At 44.6% G+C, this 19,089-nt stretch overlaps 1 protein-coding gene across 2 annotated transcripts in view; it reads left to right on the top strand.

Annotated features, from left to right (window-relative positions):
- PSMD8 (proteasome 26S subunit, non-ATPase 8) overlaps positions 1 to 17,650 on the top strand; it is a 486,583-nt gene extending 468,933 nt beyond the window's left edge. For both annotated transcript variants that reach the window (XM_044082801.1, XM_044082711.1), the window contains one exon: positions 17,243 to 17,650. In XM_044082801.1, coding sequence (XP_043938736.1) covers positions 17,243 to 17,333 — 91 coding nt within the window. In that variant the 3' untranslated portion in view covers positions 17,334 to 17,650. The remainder of the gene's footprint in view (positions 1 to 17,242) is intronic.
- The last annotated feature ends 1,439 nt before the right edge of the window (positions 17,651 to 19,089 follow it).

Here is a 19,089-nt window from a genome sequence, read left to right as displayed (position 1 = left end):
GGCCATTCAGCCAGTCCCTGTATCAGAAAGGGGCCTAGGATTTTATTCTCGCCTGTTCCTAGTACCAAAGAAGGGGAACACGTGGAGACCAATTTTGGATTTATCTCTCCTCAACACTTTTCTGGACATTCCCAAGCTCAAGATGTTGACGTTACAACAGCTTTTACCTCTGCTGGGCAAAGATCACTGGATGGTAACTTTAGATCTCAAGGAAGCTTACCTTCATGTGCCTATCAGGCTAAGTTGCAGGAAGTATCTGCGGTTTCGAGCTGGAAATTCTCATTATCAGTTCTCTGCATTGCCCTTTGGCTTATCTACTGCCCAGAGTATTCACAAAGGTTCTGGCTCCAGTGATAGCTTACTTCAGGCTTCAAGGAATTCAAATCTATCCTTACTTGGACGACTGCCTGATTCTGGCTCAAGAAAAGGAAGACCTTCTACAGCATCTGGAATATGTCATAGCAGTGCTAAGATGCCTAGGGTATTCTGTGAACGAAATAAAGTCCAGTCTAGTACCCTCTCAAGACATGTGCTTTCTGGGTGTGAGACTGAATACAGCAGCCCAGATGGCCTTTTAACCCCGGACAAACAAAAGAGTCTATCACTTTACTTCCATCAACTATCTCATCAGTCCGTGCTGACTGCAAGGACAGTCCTTCAAGCATTAGGGTTCATGGCATCTTGTATTCTGGTGCTTCCCAATGCCAAACTGCATATGAGGAAGCTACAATGGTATCTCAAAATGTATGGACACAGCACTGCCAGGATTTGGACACTGTCATTCAAATAATACCTTGCCTTCAAAAAGAATTTTTGTGGTGGGCTCAGGAATGTCACCTAAACAAGGGACTCTCTGTGACCCGCCAGAGGCGAGTCAGATTTTAACGACAGATGCCTCGGACATTGCTTGGGGAGCTCATCTAAATGGAAAGTGGATACAAGACAAGTGGCCTGCCAGACTACAGCATCTACATATCAACATGAAGGAGATGTTAGCAGTCCAGTTTGCATTAATGGCTTTCAAGGAGTTACTTCTTCCAGGGCAGGTGTTGATTCTAACAGACAACACAACTGTCATGTGGTACATCAACAAGCAAGGGGAACACATTCTTATCCTCTATGCAGGCAAGCAATGATTTTATGGGAGACTGCGCTAAGCTTGCAACTAACTCTTCAGGCAAGGTTTCTGCCGAGCACAGAACTCCTTAGCAGATGTGTTAAGCAGACAAATCATGGATCCCCACGGTGGAAACTGGATCTTCATGTATTTCAAAAATTGACAGTGTCATGGGGAACTCCAGACATAGATCTGTTCGCTTCTCCACTAAACCACCAGCTGCCACAGTATTGCACAAAGGGGTTTCATCACACAGCTTGGAAAGTGGATGCTCTGTCTTTCAGTTGGAAAAACCTTCATGTGTATGCCTTTCCTCCTCTGCCTCTTCTTCCAAAGGTACTATTAAAGGTCAGACAAGACAGGCCAAGGATGATTTTGATAGCTCCAGATTGGCCTCGGCAACACTGGTACCCACTACTACGGAGTCTGGTAAGGAAGCCTCCATGGCCTTTACCTCTGATTCCTCATCTGTTATCTCAGAAGGATGGTCATCTGCTCAATGTCAAGCTTCACTCTCTTCATCTAACAGCCTGGCATATTCTGTGTTGAAACACAGCAGGTCTCAACTTCCTCAACAAGTTTTAAATGTGATTATGGAAGCTAGAAGACCTAGTACAAGGAAAGTGTACGAAAAATGGAAGAGATTTTTATTTTGGAGTACAGCAAAGAATGTGCAGGTTTCTGAGCCTAATTTGAGTGTGGTTCTTCAATACCTTACTGAGTTATTGGACAAAGGTTTGTCCTTCTCTTCCATTAAGATTCATGCTGCAGCAATTTCAGCTCATTATGATTGTGACCCACCATTGTTTTCGCATCCTTTGTTCAAGCAGTTTCTTAGAGGGGCAAAGAATATAAGACCCCGAGCTCCTACTCCTGCTTGGGATCTCAATTTTGTGTTGGAAAAACTTACTCTACAACCTTTGAGCCGGCTACTGCTGAATTGAAATATTTGTCATGGAAGACTGCTTTTCTGTTGGCTATTACTTCTGCAAGAAGGGTGTCTGAGTTGCAGGCCCTTATGGCAGTAGAGCCATTTTGATTTTCCATAAGGATAGGGTATCATTACGCACTAATCCTTCCTTTATGCCTAAGGTGGTTTCTAGTGTGGCTTTAAACCAAGCTATTCATTTGCCTACTTTTATGCAGACCCCCAAAATAAAGGGGAAAAGATTTTGCACACTTTAGATGTACACAGGCAATTGCGTTATTATTTAAGCAGGACTAAGGATTTCAGGCAGTCTCAGCAGTTGTTTGTTTCTTTTGCTTTGAGTTCAGGGCAAGCCTGTGTCAAAACAAACTATTTCTAGGTGGATTGGCTTTTGCATTGCATTTTGTTATTCCCATCATGGCAAGGAGATTCCAGCTGGGATTAGGCCTCATTCCACTAGGGCTACTGCCACTTCAACAGCATTTCTAAGGGGTGGCAACTAAGGATATTTTGGAAGCAGCTACTTGGAGTTCAGTGCATACTTTCTCTAAGCATTATCACCTTCCTATCTACTCTAAGTCTAGGGCTGGTTTTGCCACAGCTGTTTTGCAAGGCATGTTGTCAGCTCCTGCTTCTCTATGATTTGCCAGCCTCCCTTACCTCTGCTTTGGGATTCTACCCAATAGTAGGACTGCAGCAATGGGGAGAAGAACATAGTACAGTTTTGTACCTACCATAAATGTAGATGTTCGAGGATCCCCATTGCTGCAGTCCAATTCCCTCCTTCCCTCTGTGTTTAGGGGTGGTTGTGTAGGTGAGGTTACATGCTTATATTTGTTGTATATATTCTTGTATATATTGTACATATTTTTGGTGCAGGTATTTTGGGCCTTGTCTTTTTAGGGTCTTCTGACATCTGGGGCAAGAAAAGACTGAGGATATGACGTCGGTCATGCGCATTAGTACCCTGACGTACTGACGTCAGTCTAATGCGCCCTGACCGACGTCAGCCTTATACTCTGGTATTCGGGCCGACTGGATGCGGACTATACCCAATAGTAAGGACTGCAGCAATGGGGATCCTCGAACATCTACATTTATGGTAGGTACAAAACTGTACTTTTCCTCTATCTGCCACCTTGACAGGAGTAATCATCAGAAGCTACCTTTCAGAGTGAATTTTCTCACACAACAGTTGGGATCTCTTCCTCACCCTAAGCTGTCATCTTTCAACCTGACATTATGAATGATAGGATTCTGATCCCTTTCAGACACTGATTTTCTGAGTATGTGCTTTAGGTGCTCCAGTCAGCAAGGAAGCCTACTATCCAGACATCTTAGTTTGCTAAATGGAAAAGATTTTCTGTTTGGTGCCATGCCAGTAAACAGGACCCTGCACAAATGGGTGCTCTTTTATTTATGTGAGCTGCTAAAAGATGGTCTGGCATTACTCCTTAATCAAAACACACCTCTCTGCCATTTCTGCTTGGTTTACCTCTTGACCCTCCTTTTCTGTCTGTACTAGAGGTAAAACAGTTTCTGAAGGGTGTACTCCACTTAACTCATTCCCTCTAGTATTCTGTTTTGAGTGTATACCCTTAACTCTGTGGGTGTGGCTTGAGCCTTTAAAAAATGAAGTTATCACCTTACGGTAGTAACAAATACTCATTGATAGAGGTCAAATATCAATACAGTTTTGTTTACCGTCATGTATATTTCGAGGTAAAATATTCTGATACCTTGTATGTAGCATGGTTTTGGAATTATTAATGCAAATTTGAACAAGCAATATTTGATACCTAGATGCTCTGTAGGAGGTAACTGCAGAAACACCTGAACATGCACTCTGCTGTAATAACCTCCTAGGAAAGCTATTCTGCCTTCAAGGGATCTTAATTTTCTCTGGAAAAAAGTAACCCTTCCACTTTTGAGACTACAACCTCTGCCTCCCTCAAACTCTGTACTTGAGAAAGCAATACTCCTAGTTGCCCTTACCTCAACTAGAAATGTCTCTGAGCTGCAGGCCCTGATGGCATCCCTCCCTTCCTTATCTTCTGTAAGGATGGAGCTCTTTAAAGACCGTCCCTCTTTTATGCCTAAAGTGGTAAATGAGCTGTCTCTCAACCAGGGCATTAGTCTTCCTACTTTCTTTTCAAACCTAAAACATAAGCAAATAAAAATTCTGTACTCCCTGGATGTGCAAAGATCACTCAAGTTCTGCTTAGACAAGACGAAAGTTGATCCATAAGACTGACCAGTCCTGGAAACCAAGCTCAGTAGCCCACTGTTTGTTTAAAAGCAAACTGTTTCTAACTGGTTTTCAGAATTCATCTCCTTTTGTTACACTCACAGTGGCAGATCTTTGCCCTCACCTTTGAAGGCACTTTCTAGAAAAGCAGTGGCTTCCTGTGGAGTTTTTTTTTTACAAGGGGTAGCTTTGAGAGCTAGCCAAGAAGCAGCGACTAGGTCTTCGGTTCACACTGTTACCAAGCAGTACATAGTAAATGCATTTCCCAAATCCAGAGCTGCCTTTGTCAGATCAAACCTCTGAAAGCCATGTCTCTTCCATCCACCTTTTATAATGCTTGAGCTTTGGGAATTGCCCAAAAGATTGGAACACTGTAATAGTGGTCTCAGGAAAGGGATAGTACAGTTGTGTAAGAATTTACCATAACAGTAGATATGCTACTGATAACTGTTGCAGTATTGCGTCCCACCCTGTCAACCCCCTTTTTCTGCATTTGTTTAGCTTTTTCAGGTACTGAGGAGGAATCATTTTCTGCCTTTGCCCCCTCTTAGCTGATCTATTACTATAGTTTCTTCAGTTGTCTGTATGCTTCCTGGCTTGGCAATAGTTTGAGGTTTTATGCTTATGTACCCTTACTTCCATGGGCTTAGGTCACATGTCAGATATTTGGCTCAATGAAGGGTTTTAGCTTTGGTATCCACAGCAGAATGTCCAGGTTATCTGGTGAGATAAACCAGCAGTTTGGAATTCTACAACAGTAAACAGTAGGGTGTCTACTGTTTTGGTAAGATGTTCTTCGTGTTTCACTGTTGCAGTCATCACATTTGGGTTATCCCTGCCAGGGTAGCCCTCAGTCGGCCCGAGTACCAGAGGTGTAGTATTTCTGCGTCGGTTGCCGTTGCCCCCGGACTGACATTAGGACATCAGGGTTCTAAATTAAGGCAGCCGACACCATTACATCGGTCTTTCTTGCCGAGGAGCCCGAAGCAGAAGCAGTTCGCACAAGTGCCGGTCGGCCGCTACCTGAGTGTTTCGTTTCCGAATTAAAGTTGAAGTCTTCTAAAGCTAAGTACCCTGTTGGGGATCCTTTTTTCTTGCTCTAACCAATGTCAGAAAAAGTTAACAAGTGTCTTGCCTGTGGAAAGCAAATACCACACGAGATTTTCATTCTTGCTGCATCACTTGCTTAGGCCCAGACCATGACGTCCCATGCTGTCACTTTTGTGCTTTGTTAAACGCCAGAACTATATGTCGTCGGGCCCTTACTGTGGCTAGATATTTTCGCTGTTAGTCCTCTAATTCCGATATGGTTTCTGTAAGCCATCTGACAGCTGATCTTCAGAAAAAAGCATAAAGATAAAGACCAAGACAGACCGCACAGGTCCAAAACTGCCGATGATGCTTCCATTAAGCTAGTAGTCAGTTCTCCGGTCCTCAGTGGGGCGCTTTTTCAGCCCCTGAAGCCCACTTCTGTGGATTCGCAGGCCGCTACCAAGACCGTTTTGGAGTCTGATATGCAGCAAGACTCATCAACTAAGAATCCTGCAGATGTCTCTACCTTGGATGGGTCCGGAGCCGCTGAGCAGGCACCGGCTTCTGAGGAAGTACTTTGCACTACAGATTCTCGACACAGACTGACTTCTTTCGCGTCTGCCGTTCTTTCGAAAAATACAGAGTTTTTAAGGCCCAGAGTACGAACCACACCCAAGAAACTGACGACCCAATCTCAGCACCTGCTTCCTTGCCTCAGTCACAGATGCTTAAAATGACGGAAGACCTTATAATGCTTATCAGGGGAAGCCAGGCTACCCCTTCCAAAAGAAAGAGATTTGTCCACAGTAGATTTATCTGAACAGGAGTCCGATGACTCTGATTAATCTGAATATGAAGATATACAAGCCCTCTCAGCTTATGAGGATTCTGATGCAGAGGAATCCATCCCTTCAGCCTCTCCACCTGAGGACTATTCCTTTGGGGAAACCCTACATACCTTAAGGGAGCATTTCCAGTGGGAATTTCAGGACTACCCTCAGTCAAAAAAAGAGACTCTGAATTCTTAGATCTTCCACAGCACAGATCTCTGGCCATTCCTCCTGCTGTCCTGGATGTTGTGGATGATGTTTTATGGAATCCAGTTCGACTCCTGACACCCTCCCTCCTGCTCCCAGGAAACCAGACAAGCACTATAGAGTCCCTGACTCCCACAAAGTTATTTTCAAAAATCCAACTGCTGACCCCAAGGTTATCTCTCAAGGATATAAAGGAGTTAAAGCAACTTCTGCTAAGAATCCCACCCCCTCAGATAGAGATTCCAGAGCATTAGACAGATGGGGTAAAAAGTATACACTTCTGCTACTCTTGCTATTGGAGCACTAAATTGTCAGTTACATATGCTGAAATATCAGCAATGTACCATGGAACTCCTCAGACAAAAATATCATCTTTTCCTGCTTGTGCAGAAAATGGAGTTACAAGAGTTAATGCATTCTGCAAGTCAAGTAACTAAGCACACCTTACAATGTGGTTTTGACACCCTAGAAGCATCTTGCAGGGCAGCAGTCACTGGTTCTGTCCTTAGAAGGCATGCTTGGCTAAAGGAACAGCCCTTGGCAGACCATGTCAAATCCAAATTATTGGATGCACCACTGCACAAAGACAAATTATTTGGCACCAAAGCAGAGGAGGTCTTAAAAAAGATGGAAGAAATAGCTAAATCTGTGCAGACAGTTCGACTTCTTGCATGTCCAGCCATGGAGGTTCAGTAGGAACTGCCACTCCAAACACTGGTCCTTTCTTGTCCCCTCCAGGTCAGCTCAACCCAGACCCCAGGGAAACAGGTCCCCAGACAGCAGCCCCAGGGAATGCAGAGATCTAAGTAATGGATTTCCTCCTCTTCAAAACCAGGGAGTGCTAAGCTACCCCCTCATGGTAAGACCTCACAATGACTTTACACTTCCACCCCTCCCTCTGTCCACCCGCTCTTGCCCCTAGGAGGAAAACTCTCCTTCCACGCAAGCACCTGGGCCACCATTACCAACAACCGCTGGGTCCTCAACATAGTGTCCCAGGGATACAGATTTTATTTCCACACTCTACCATCCCCAAAAGGGTTCCCAGATCTTCCCCCAAACCAGTGGGCAGAGGCCAAAAAACAAGTCTTTTCCCTGCTCTCTGTGAGGGCACTAGAGCATGTTCGTGCAGACCAGGTAGGCCAAGGTTTCTACTCCAGACTCTTCCTGGTACCCAGAAGAGGGCACCTGGCGCCCCGTCCTTGATCTATCCATTCTAAACATTTTCCTGGTGATACCAAAATTCTAAATGCTCACCCTCCAGCAGCTTCTACCTATGCTCTCCACGATGCTTGGTTAGCCACCCTAGACCTAATCAGGGAATCTTACAAGAAATATCTACGTTTCAGGGCAGGATCACTGCACTTTCAATTCTCTGTGATTCCCTTTGGCTTATCCACTCCCAGAGTTTTCACAAAATGCCTGGCTCCCGCCATTGCTTTTTGCAGACAAAGAAATATTCAAATTTACCCATACTTAGACAGCTGCCGGATTCAGGCAGACAGTCAGGAAAAGCTTCTAAAGCACCTGACCTTTGTAAAGGACCTACTGACCTCCCTGGGGTATACTGTCAACAAAAAGAAATATAAACTAGTACCCACGCAAAATATTGTATTCCTGGGAGCAAGCCTGGACACGGCATCCCTGATGACATTTCTTACTCCAGAAAAACATACCTACTTCTGTCAACTACCCACCAGAACCCAGTTATCCGTAAGGAAAATCCTGCAAGCTCTGGGGTTCATGGCTTCTTGCATTCTACTCATTCCGTATGCCAGACTGCATATGAGGAAACTACAATGGTACCTAAAAAGTCTTTGGTGTCAGCACTCCCAAGACCTGGAAACTCTTATACCAGTGATACCTTTTTAAGGAAAGATTTTCTTTGGTGGGCAGCAGGATGCTACCACAACAAGGGATTGCCCTTCTCACAACTCCACGCCACCCAGACCCTCACCACAGACACATCAGACTATGCCTGGGGTGCACACCTGGATGGCAGGTGTATTCAGGGCCAATGGAGCCCAAACCAAATGTATCTGCCACATCAACCAAAAAGAGATGTTAGCTGTTCAGCAAGCTATGACAGCCTTCAGACCCCTACTCTCCCCGGGGCCTCTGCTGATCAAAACAGACAACACCACTGTGATGTGGTATATCAACAAGCAGGGAGAGACTCACTCATGCAGGCTCACCATGACCCTTTGGCACACTGCCTCAGCCATGCAACTACACCTGTTAGCACAATTCCTGCCAGGCTCTCTAAGCTCTCTGGCAGACAACTTAAGCAGAAGTCTTCTGAAACCACATGAGTGGCAGCTAAACCAAAGAACTTTCACCCCCTGTAACCCAGAAATAGGGCACTCCGAGGATCGACCTCTTTGCTTCCCACTTCAACCATCAGCTCAGCAAATTCTGCACCAGGGAACCTCACAGCAAGGCCTGGAAAGTGGATGCATTATCCTTCCAGTGAGTCAACCTCTCGGTCTGTGCATTCCCCCCTGTACCGCTCATTGCAAGGGTACTGCTCAAAATAAGGGAGGAAAAACCAAGGACAATCCTAATTGCCCCAGACTGGCCACGCCAGCACTGGTACCCTCTGCTGCACAGCCTGTCACCACTGCCACCAAGGCATCTCCCTCAGATCCCAGCACTCCTGACCCAGAGGAATGGAGAATTCATGCATCCCCAATTGCAGACCCTCAATCTGGCAGCCTGGCTTATTCCCTGACCACTGCTCAAGCTGCCAATCTAAGCAAACAAGTTCTAGATGTCATACGCGAGGCCAGACACCCTAGCACTAGAAAGTCTTATGCTGACAAGTGGAAAAGGTTTTGTACCTGGACCCAGGCAAAGGGAGCACAGCCCTCCCTACCTCTCATCCTGGATTTACCTGGCTGACCTACTACACAGGGGTCTCTCCTTCTCTTCCGTTAAAATTCATGCCTCTGCCATCTCTGCTCATTTCAGCACAGAGCCACCTCTTTTCTCCCACCCACTCATCAAACAGTTCCTAAGAGGGGCTAACAACTTGAAGCTACCCAGAAGAGCACCTACCCCAGCTTGGGACCTTAAATGTGTTTTGGAAAAGCTCACCCTGCCTCCCTTTGAACCAGCAGCTTCAACAGAGTTCAAGTTCCTCTCTTGGAAGACAGCCTTGATTGTGGCCATCACTTCAGCTAGAAGTATTTGACCTACAAGCACTAATGCCTGTAGAGCCCTTCATCATTTTCCATGCTTACAGGGTCTCCCTTAGGACTAACCCATCCTTCATGCCAAAAGTGGTGTCCAGTGTGGCTCTCAACCAATCCATTCATTTGCCCACCTTTTCCCCTAACCCACAGAACAAGGGGGACAGGATTCTGTACTCTCTAGATGTGCACGGACAGCTCAGATTCTACCTAGACAGGACTAAATCATTTAGAAAGACTGATCCTCCAAGGGGGTCAGGACACATTCCACCAGAGCAACCTCCTCCTCTGCAGCTTTCCTCAGAGGGGTCCCCATTAGGGACATCCTGGAGGCTGCAACATGGACATCTGTTCATACCTTCGCAAAGCATTACCACCTGCATATCTTCTCCAAATCCAAGGCATGCTTTGTCACAGCAGTCTTGCAAGGCATCCTAGCCAGCCCCCAGTCTTCTTGACTGTCTCCACCCTTTTCTTCAGCTTTGGGAATCAACCCAAGTGTGATGACTGCAACAGTGAAACACGAAGAACATAGTACAGTTGTGTACACTTACCACAAATGTAGATGTTCAAGTGTATTCACTGTTGTAGTCCTGGTTTCCCTCCCTCCATCCCCCTTGTCTCTCTCTCTCTCCGTCTCTGTGTCTCTCTCACTTTCTCTCTCTATCCTTACAAGGATTTTTTGGTATTACTTTTTACTGGTGATGGTCTTCCACCATAGCCTAGCTCCCTCTTGGGGACTCCTGACCGGGCAAGAAAAACTGATGTAATGGCGTCGGCTGCCGTAATTTATAACACTGACGACCTGACGTCAGTCCTAGGACGATGACAACCGACAGAAATACTACGCCTCTGGTATTCGGGCCGACTGAGGGATACCCTGGCAGGGATAACCAAAATGAGATGACTGCAACAGTGAATACACTTGAACATCTATATTTATGGTAATTGTACACAACTGTACTTTCTTGCATAACCATACTATTTCTGTGCAGAGTCAGAAAACAGGTGAGGCTGAGGTTCAGGATATCTAATACCACTAAGAAAGGGAGTCAGTAAAGAGACATTTGTGCAGTTAATTATTAGCCTAACAGAAGCAGTGCTTGAGGGTTCATTACAGCTCGTTTCAAAGATGACTGAGTACAGTTCAGGGAGTGCTACTGAAGGAAAGATGTCCTTCAAGAATGCAACTGCAGTCCTGACATACGGTCAGCGGGTTGTCCTGCCTCAGGCAGCCCTTCGGTCGGCCGGATTCCAAAGTCTGGGTCCAGCGTCGGCTGATGTCGCCTTCCTCCCTGACGTCAGAGCGGCTGGGGTATAAAGGCATCTGCCGATGCCATCTTCTTCAGTCTTTCTTGCCGTGCGGTGCCCGAAGCAGAAGCAGTTCGCAAGTGCCGGTCGGTTAACTCCTGTGTTTTCAGTTACCGAAATCATCTTAAAGCTAAGTACCCCGTTGGGGAACATTTTTTCTTGCCTCAGCCGATGTCAGAAAAAATTGAAAAAGTTAATAATTGTTTGTCTTGTGGTAAACAAATACCTCATAAGGACTTCCATTCTTACTGCCTCCCTTGCCTGGGCCCAGACCACGACGTCTCGGCCTGTGCTCGCTTTAATAAGCGCACACTCAGGCGCCGGGCAGAATTTGCCGAAGACTTTTTTGGCGAATCTTACGCTTACATCATGCCATCAGAACAACCGACAGCACAAACTACCAAGAAACGCAAGGACTGGGACCGACATCCTCGGCCCGCGTCGTCCACCGATACCACGCCTAAGCCCTCCGCGAGTGCATCGGTCCCTTCGGAAGCGGCTCCAGGCCGACACCGCTTTAATGCGTTCTTCGGTCCCGGAGATTACACCAGTGCCGGTTGTTGATTTTCCTCCAGAAACCAAAGCTCTAGATCTACCCGACACCATTCCTGTGGACAAAGTTACCCCTGCACGTGGGGCAGCTAGGCCTCTGGTATCCATGTCCATCAAGGCCTTTGCACGTGCCAAGGCCCATCCTAAATCTACTTCTCAGGGCCCTTCTGCTGATAGACAGATCATGACTCTAGCTGCAGATCTAATCTCTCTTATCAGGGGTTCTCAGCCGCACCCAGACAGAGGTTCTCAGCCGCCTGTAGATAAAAGGCCTTGAACTGAGCAGACAGACACCCTCTCTTCAGATGAAGTCTCTGGGGATTCAGAGCACTCTGATACCCAGGAAGAATCCTTCCAGGCCTACGAGGACTCTGATGCTGAGGAATCAGTTCCCACTGCCTCTCCTCCAGAGGATATTTCTTTCGGTGAAGTTCTCCACTCCATGAGAGAACATTTTCAGTGGCAGGGTCAGGAATTTTCTGATTCCAGGAAAAAGCTACGTACCTTCCTTAAATTACCCCAGCACAGACCTTTAGCTATCCCTCCAGTGTTGGATGTCCTGGATGATGTATATTCAGACTCCAGTGCTTCCCCTGATTCTCTCCCTCCTGCTCCTGTCAAGCCAGACAGATATGACAGGGTCCCTGATACTCATAAGCACCTCTTTAAGGCCCACTCTGTGGATCTAGAAACTATTTCACAGGGCCCCAAAGGAGTGGCTACTTCCTCGGCCAAAAACCCTCTGCCCGCTGACAGGGAAGCAAGGACCCTGGAGAGATGGGGCAAAAAAGTTTATACCTCTTCCACCCTTGCCATGAGGTCACTCAACTGCCTTTTCCATATGTTTCAGTACCAGGATTACTTAATGGATGATTTGCAGAAAAAATTGGCCTCTCCTGAGCCTATAGATAGAAAGGCATTGCAGGATTTGGTTCATAACACTCAGCAGGTTAGCAATCATTTTCTTCAGTGTGGTTATGATGCATTGGAAGCTTCATGTAGGGCAGCTATTACAGGGGCCGTTATACGTAGACATGCTTGGTTGAAAGAACAGCCACTGCCAGACCATGTTAAAGTAAAGCTCCTGGATGCACCTCTGGAAAAACAGAAGCTTTTTGGTGCTAATGCACAGGATGTGTTGAAGTCTATTGAGGAAAAGGCAAAATCAGTACAGACAGTCAAGGATTTCCTCCAGGTTCAGCCACCCAGATTCAGCAGGAATTGGCCTTCAAAAAATTGGTCCTTTCCAGACTCAGACAAGTTTCAAAGGGGAAAAAACAGGCGTGCTCGAGGTAGAGGGCAGTAACGAGGCTCCTACAGGGGCCGCCAATGGCAACCACCAAATCAGAGAAGTGGCGCCGGTAGTTCACCTGCATCACAGGGACAATCACAATGACTTGACTTTCACTCCACCTACCAAGGCTTCAAAGAGAAGCACCTCTAGGCGGAAAATTATCCTTATTCTCAAAGAACTGGCACATTTTAACCAAGGACAAATGGATTCTGGACATAATAGACAAAGGTTACAGGTTCCACTTCCATACCTTACCAACGAGACAAGGCATGCCAAACCTGCCACAAAATCAAAGGGCAGAGGCACTCTTACAAGTTTCAAAGCTGTTACAAATAAAAGCAATAGAAAAGGTTCCTCCTCAGGAACAAGGCCAGGCATTCTATTCAAGACTGTTCCTTGTTCCAAGAAAAGAAAAGCAATGGAGGCCTATACTGGACTTGTCCGTTCTAAACACTTTTCTCATTGTGCCAAAATTCAAAATGCTGATGTTGCAGCAACTCCTTCCCATGCTGGGCAAGGGGTCTTGGCTGTTTACTCTGGACCTCAAGGAGGCATACCTGCATGTCCCAATCTGACACAGTTGCAGAAGATACCTCAGATTTCTTGCAGGAACAGAGCATTATCAATTCTCAGCATTGCCGTTTGGCTTATCTTCTGCGCCCAGAGTATTCACGAAATGCCAGGCATCAGTAGTTGCTCATTGCAGGCTCCAGGGAATTCAAATATACCCTTACCTGGACGACTGCCTCATACAAGCAGACAGCAAACAAACCTTGATAAAAAACTTGGATTATGTCATTCAGTTGCTACAGGCTTTGGGATACACAGTCAACATTCAAAAGTCAAGACTATTGCCATCCCAAAAGATTATTTTTCTAGGAGCAAAACTGGACACACAATCACAAATGGCTTTCCTCACAGAGGAGAAACAAGAGCATTTACCAGGTTACTTCAAAAGCCTAGCAAAGCTTACCCAGCTGACCGCAAGGAAGACCCTGCAGGCCATGGGGTTCATGGCATCTTGCATTCTTCTGATCCCTCTGGCAAGACTACACATGAGAAAGCTACAATGGTACCTAAAAAGCTTATGGTCTCAACACAGCCACAACCTAGAAGACATAATACCATTCATTCCATGCCTGCAAAGGGAATTTTTGTGGTGGGCTCAAGCAAGTCATTTAAACGAAGGCATGCCTTTCAACAAAGCTCAAGCAAGTCAAACCATTACTACAGACGCCTCAGACCATGGATGGGGGGCACACATGGAGGGCAGATGCATTCAAGGACAATGGACTCCCATGGAAATGCATCTGCACATAAATCAAAAAGAGATGTTGGCAGTGATACATGCAATAGAAGCCTTTGGAAAATCTCTTCAACAAGGTCATCTGCTAATAAGGACAGACAAACACCACTGTCATGTGGTATATAAACAAGGGGGCACTCACTCGTATCCCCTCTGCAGACTAACAATGACTCTTTGGGAAAAGTCCCTGAAACTGAACATCCACTTGCAATCCCAGTTTGTTCCGGGCAAGGACAATGTTCTGGCGGACAGGAAATTTTTTGGATCCACACGAATGGATGCTGCATCCACACATTTTCTCACAAATAACAACTGCATGGGGAAGACCGGACATAGATCTCTTTGCTTCTCATCTCAATCATCACCTGGACAAGTTCTGCTCAAGGACATACCATCCTCTAGCCTGGAGAATGGATGCTCTTTCCTTCAGTTGGAATACCCTAACAATTTATGCATTCCCTCCTCTACCATTACTGACCAAGGTGTTACTGAAGATCAAAGCAGAACAACCAAAAGGAATCTTGATGGCTCCAGACTGGCCAAGGCAGCACTGGTATCCTTTGCTACTGAGCATAACTTACACCAAACCGTGGCCCTTGCCTCAATGGCCTCTGCTCCTAACTCAGAACAATTACAGGACTGTTCATCAAAACCTGCAAACATTGCAGCTGACAGCTTGGAGGGTTCCATGACTTTCTCCCATGTCTCCCTCTCCGAAAAAGTTCAGTAAATCTTACTGGAAGGACGCAGACCTTCCACCAGAAAAACCTATTCGGCCAAGTGGAAGAGATTCATCATCTGGAATGCCAACAAGGGCCAGGATGCATCAGTGATGAGCATACCTCAGATATTAGATTACCTGGCAGAAATGTTTCATAGTGGCCTCTCATATTCTTCCATTAAAATTCACACTTCAGCAATCTCAGCAAATTACAACTGTGATCCACCTGTGTTTTCGCATCCCTTGCTAAGACAGTTTCTAAGAGGGATAAAGAATATCGAACCTCCCAGAAAACCACCAGTTCCTGCATGGGACCTCAATTACGTCTTGGAAAAATTAACTCTTCCTCCTTTTGAACCAGCAGCATCTTCAGAAATGCAATTTCTCTCATGGAAAACGGTCTTCCTGTTGGCAGTTACCTCAGCAAGAAGAGTCTCGGAGATACAGGCCCTCATGGCAGTACCTCCCTTTCTCATTTTTCATCAGGACAGAGTTTCTCTAAGGACCATCCTTCATTCATGCCAAAGGTGATATCCAGGGTGTCTCTAAACCAAGCAATTCACCTGCCTACCTTCTTTCCCAATCCTCAAAATAAAGGAGAAAAGCTGCTGCATACTTTGGACATACACAGACAATTACGCTACTATTTGGACAGAACAAAGACCACCAGAAAGTCTGACCAACTATTTGTAGACTATGCTGCTGGAGTGCAAGGAAAAGCAGTCTCCAAACAAACAATTTCAAAATGGATTGGACACTGCATCAGATTCTGTTACTCTCTCCATGGAAAAGGTGTGCCAGCCAATATTAGGCCACACTCCACCAGAGCTATAGCCACATCCACAGCCTTTCTAAGAGGAGTGGCTACAAAGGACATTCTAGAGGCTGCTACATGGAGCTCCGTGCATACATTTACCAAACACTACAACCTGCCTTTATACTCCAGATCCAGAGCAGGCTTTGCTTCGGCAGTCCTGCAGGGCCTTTTAGCTTCACCATCCCTTGCTTAGATCCTACCACCCCCAGCTTGGCTATGGTATTCAACCCATATGTCAGGACTGCAGTTGCATTCTTGAAGGACATAGTACAGTTTTGTACCTACCATACATGTAGATTTCCGATAGATATGCAACTGCAGTCAGGTTTACCCTCCCACCTACCCCTCTGCTTTTTTCCTTGGGTCCATTTCCCCCTTTCCTATATTAGCTGGGGATATCTGTTATGGTGTATCTGTTTATTACTGTTGTGCATGTCTGGAATTTTTTGCTTATCCATTCACAAAATTTAGCCTTCCTTGGAGGGCACCTGGCATCTGGGACAAGAAACACTGAAGAAGATGGCGTCGGCGGATGCCTTTATACCCCAGCCGCTCTGACGTCGGGGAGGAGGCGACATCAGCCGACGCCGGACCCAGACTTTGGAATCCGGCCGACCGAAGGGCTGCCTGAGGCAGGACAACCCGCCGACCGAAGGGCTGCCTGAGGCAGGACAACCCATATGTCAGGACTGCAGTTGCATATCTATCGGACATCTACATTTATGGTAGGTACAAAACTGTACTTTAGCAGTACTGTTCTCAAGAGATTCTGAAAGTAAGCTGTAATTCTGAGTACCGATATTTAAATTGGATACACAGAGCCCAACCGACAGGGATTGTCAGGTTGTTTTGATGTAGAGAACTGTTTGCAGTGCTTTGGTTAAATTATTGCTGCTTAGTCTTTTAAGTTAGGATAAATTTGTCAGTTTGTAAGCAAAGTGGTCCTTTAAAAATCCTACTTCAGTTGTCCTAGAGTAAGATTCCAAAGTGTCTCACATTACACTGTTAAACTGTCTCCATTCTCCATGCAACAAGTGAGCTCTCAGTGTTATAGGATTATGTTACCATGTTGTAATTTGCATGTAAAATGTTTCATTGATTGTGCAAGATTTTTTTATCCTTAAATGCAGTTTGTTGCCTTTCCTTACATTAGTCTTATTTGTACATATCAAAAAATGAATACGCACATTCAGATAGATGTTTTCTTATGTAAATACACACACATGTGTATCTGCACATTTACAGATACAGATTGTGTGTGCATATCCGTTTGATTTGTAGCCATAATGTATTCAGAGTAAACATACGTTGCATTAGTTCACTGAACAAAAATCTGCTTTGTCGCTATTGCATTTCACATGTATATATCACACAAAAACTTTTAATGTCCCAGAATGCTGAGAGCTCAACTGTTACATTGAAAATAGAGGCAGTTGGTCTATAATTACATTAAAATGTGGATTATTGTAATATAAGACTTGAATCCCATCCTTTGACTGATCTAGAAGTAACAGCTTATAGGAAGCATTGCTTTTAACTGTTGCATCTTTTCTCACGTATGCTGTGGAGACTTTAATACACTTAGCATGTTTGTAATTTGCAGCAGTTTTATGTTGTATGAATTCTAGTGTGTATAAGCTTGCAGTCCAGCATTAATCTTTTTTCTTCTAATTTTATTTTTCTTGCAGAGGGGCTGGGTACTTGGACCAGATAACTACTACAGTTTTACCTCCCAACAGCAGAAGCCAGAAGATACGACAATTCCATCAACAGAGCTAGCAAAACAAGTTATTGAATATGCTAGGCACTTAGAAATGATTGTTTAGATTAGAAATGTATTTTAAATTTCTTTTTGTATTCTGCCATCAGTATCATTTTTTCTAATTTGCCCATTTTTTCTTCTCTCTGTTTAACCATATGTATTTAACATATTTTAGACAAAAGGTTGGACCATTTTACCTATTGATAGCTGTAAAAGTATTAAAAACTACTCCTGCCCTCTGAAGTATCGAGCAAGACAGGTTTCCATCTGCTTATTTTTGACCTGTTAACACTGTTCATAAAGCAGTAAAAGAAAGATACTGGAGTTCAGTCAAGTTTTTTCTTGTGTCTTTGTGTTTTTTCAAACTTGAGGGGAGTATAAACAGGGTTAGAAAACAAAGTACAGTTTCAGTGGTTGATACAAGAGCTGTGTGCACATACACTGTAAACTGGAAGAGAAACACTTTGTTGTATGTTAATAATGAGTTACTTATTTGTTGCCAGCCAGCTGTTTCATCATTCCATAAGTGCTTAGCAGCCATTTTGTACTGCTATGGTAATGCTTTGTTTGCTGGGGTGAATTCACTGTTTGCATTCCACTAGTCTTGTGTTGGGGTATCAGCAGATTTAAATTGGCTGAAAATCACCACAGTATTAGGTAGTCAAGTTCCAGCCTACTTCATTCCTTTTTACTTGTGTAAATCAGTAAACAAATGGGAATATAAGTAGGTCAGCCAGGAATTTATTTAATTGAAATTAATTTAATTAATTAATTTATTTATTTTCTACCAGGGCTCTAGTTGGAAAATAGTGACAGAGATGTTGGGTACGCCACAAAACAGTTGTAGGACACAGTCCTGCAAAAATCAGTTACACTGCAAATGTGTTTTTGAAGTTTACTTGCATTTCATCAACCCATTATTTACTGGATCACTGTACTACAGAAAAATCTCTGCAAAATACTTCTGAGTCTCTCCTCACCACAGTATATAGGAAAGGTGGGAATCGCCCAACTTGCAAGATCCATGGTAGTGCTTGTTTCGGGTCTATAGCGCCAAATCAAAAAGACCGGTGATCGCCATTTATCGAGGTGTTTATTGCGATATTGCAGTACAGTGAATATTGGAAAATTTGTTTCTTCCTCACTGTAGTGTGATCTCGGAGTTGGCATATATAATTAGCCGGGGGGGGCATAGCCCCCCACAAGAGCAACTTCAGTAAATGGCATTTTCGATGAAAGTGCCTTTTTATCTCTGGTCTTTTCGATGTCGTGATATAGACCCCACTTGTTTCTGAGTTTGCTGAGCTGACTCAGAATTTTCTTTACTGAAAAATGATTCTGTAAAAAGCAGATTGACAGGTCATTGGCTACTTGTGTCTGGTTAGCACCATCTTAAGGAGTGAAGCATTATGGGAGAATGTTTTAAAGAAGCGGAAAGTATTTTCTAAGAGAGGGAATTTATTTTAGGCCAATATAAGCTGTTGAGTAGTAAACTCAAGATTTATCAGTCAGGACAGACTTTGAATAGGAAAATGTTATGAAATGTGTGTGATATTTAGAGTGGTATCTATCGCAGTTTAGATACAAAAACTGAGGACTTGTAGATTTTGTATGCAGGCTGAAATTCTGTGATTAGCCAAAAGGATTGTAGCAACTGCACATTAATTTTATCTCCCAGAAGTGCTTTTACCAACTTACAGAAGGAATTTAGATTAGTTGAACTTTCAGGGTTTTGAAGTAGTGTTTTTTAGGAAGCAGAGGCAGTTTTTTGTT

The sequence above is a fragment of the Protopterus annectens genome, chromosome 1.part0 (genome assembly GCF_019279795.1).
Source record: "Protopterus annectens isolate FY-2018-M chromosome 1.part0, PAN1.0, whole genome shotgun sequence".
NCBI classification, from domain to species: domain Eukaryota; kingdom Metazoa; phylum Chordata; order Ceratodontiformes; family Protopteridae; genus Protopterus; species Protopterus annectens.
Note: the sequence above shows the minus strand (reverse complement) of the source record. Positions and strands in the feature narration are given on the sequence as shown.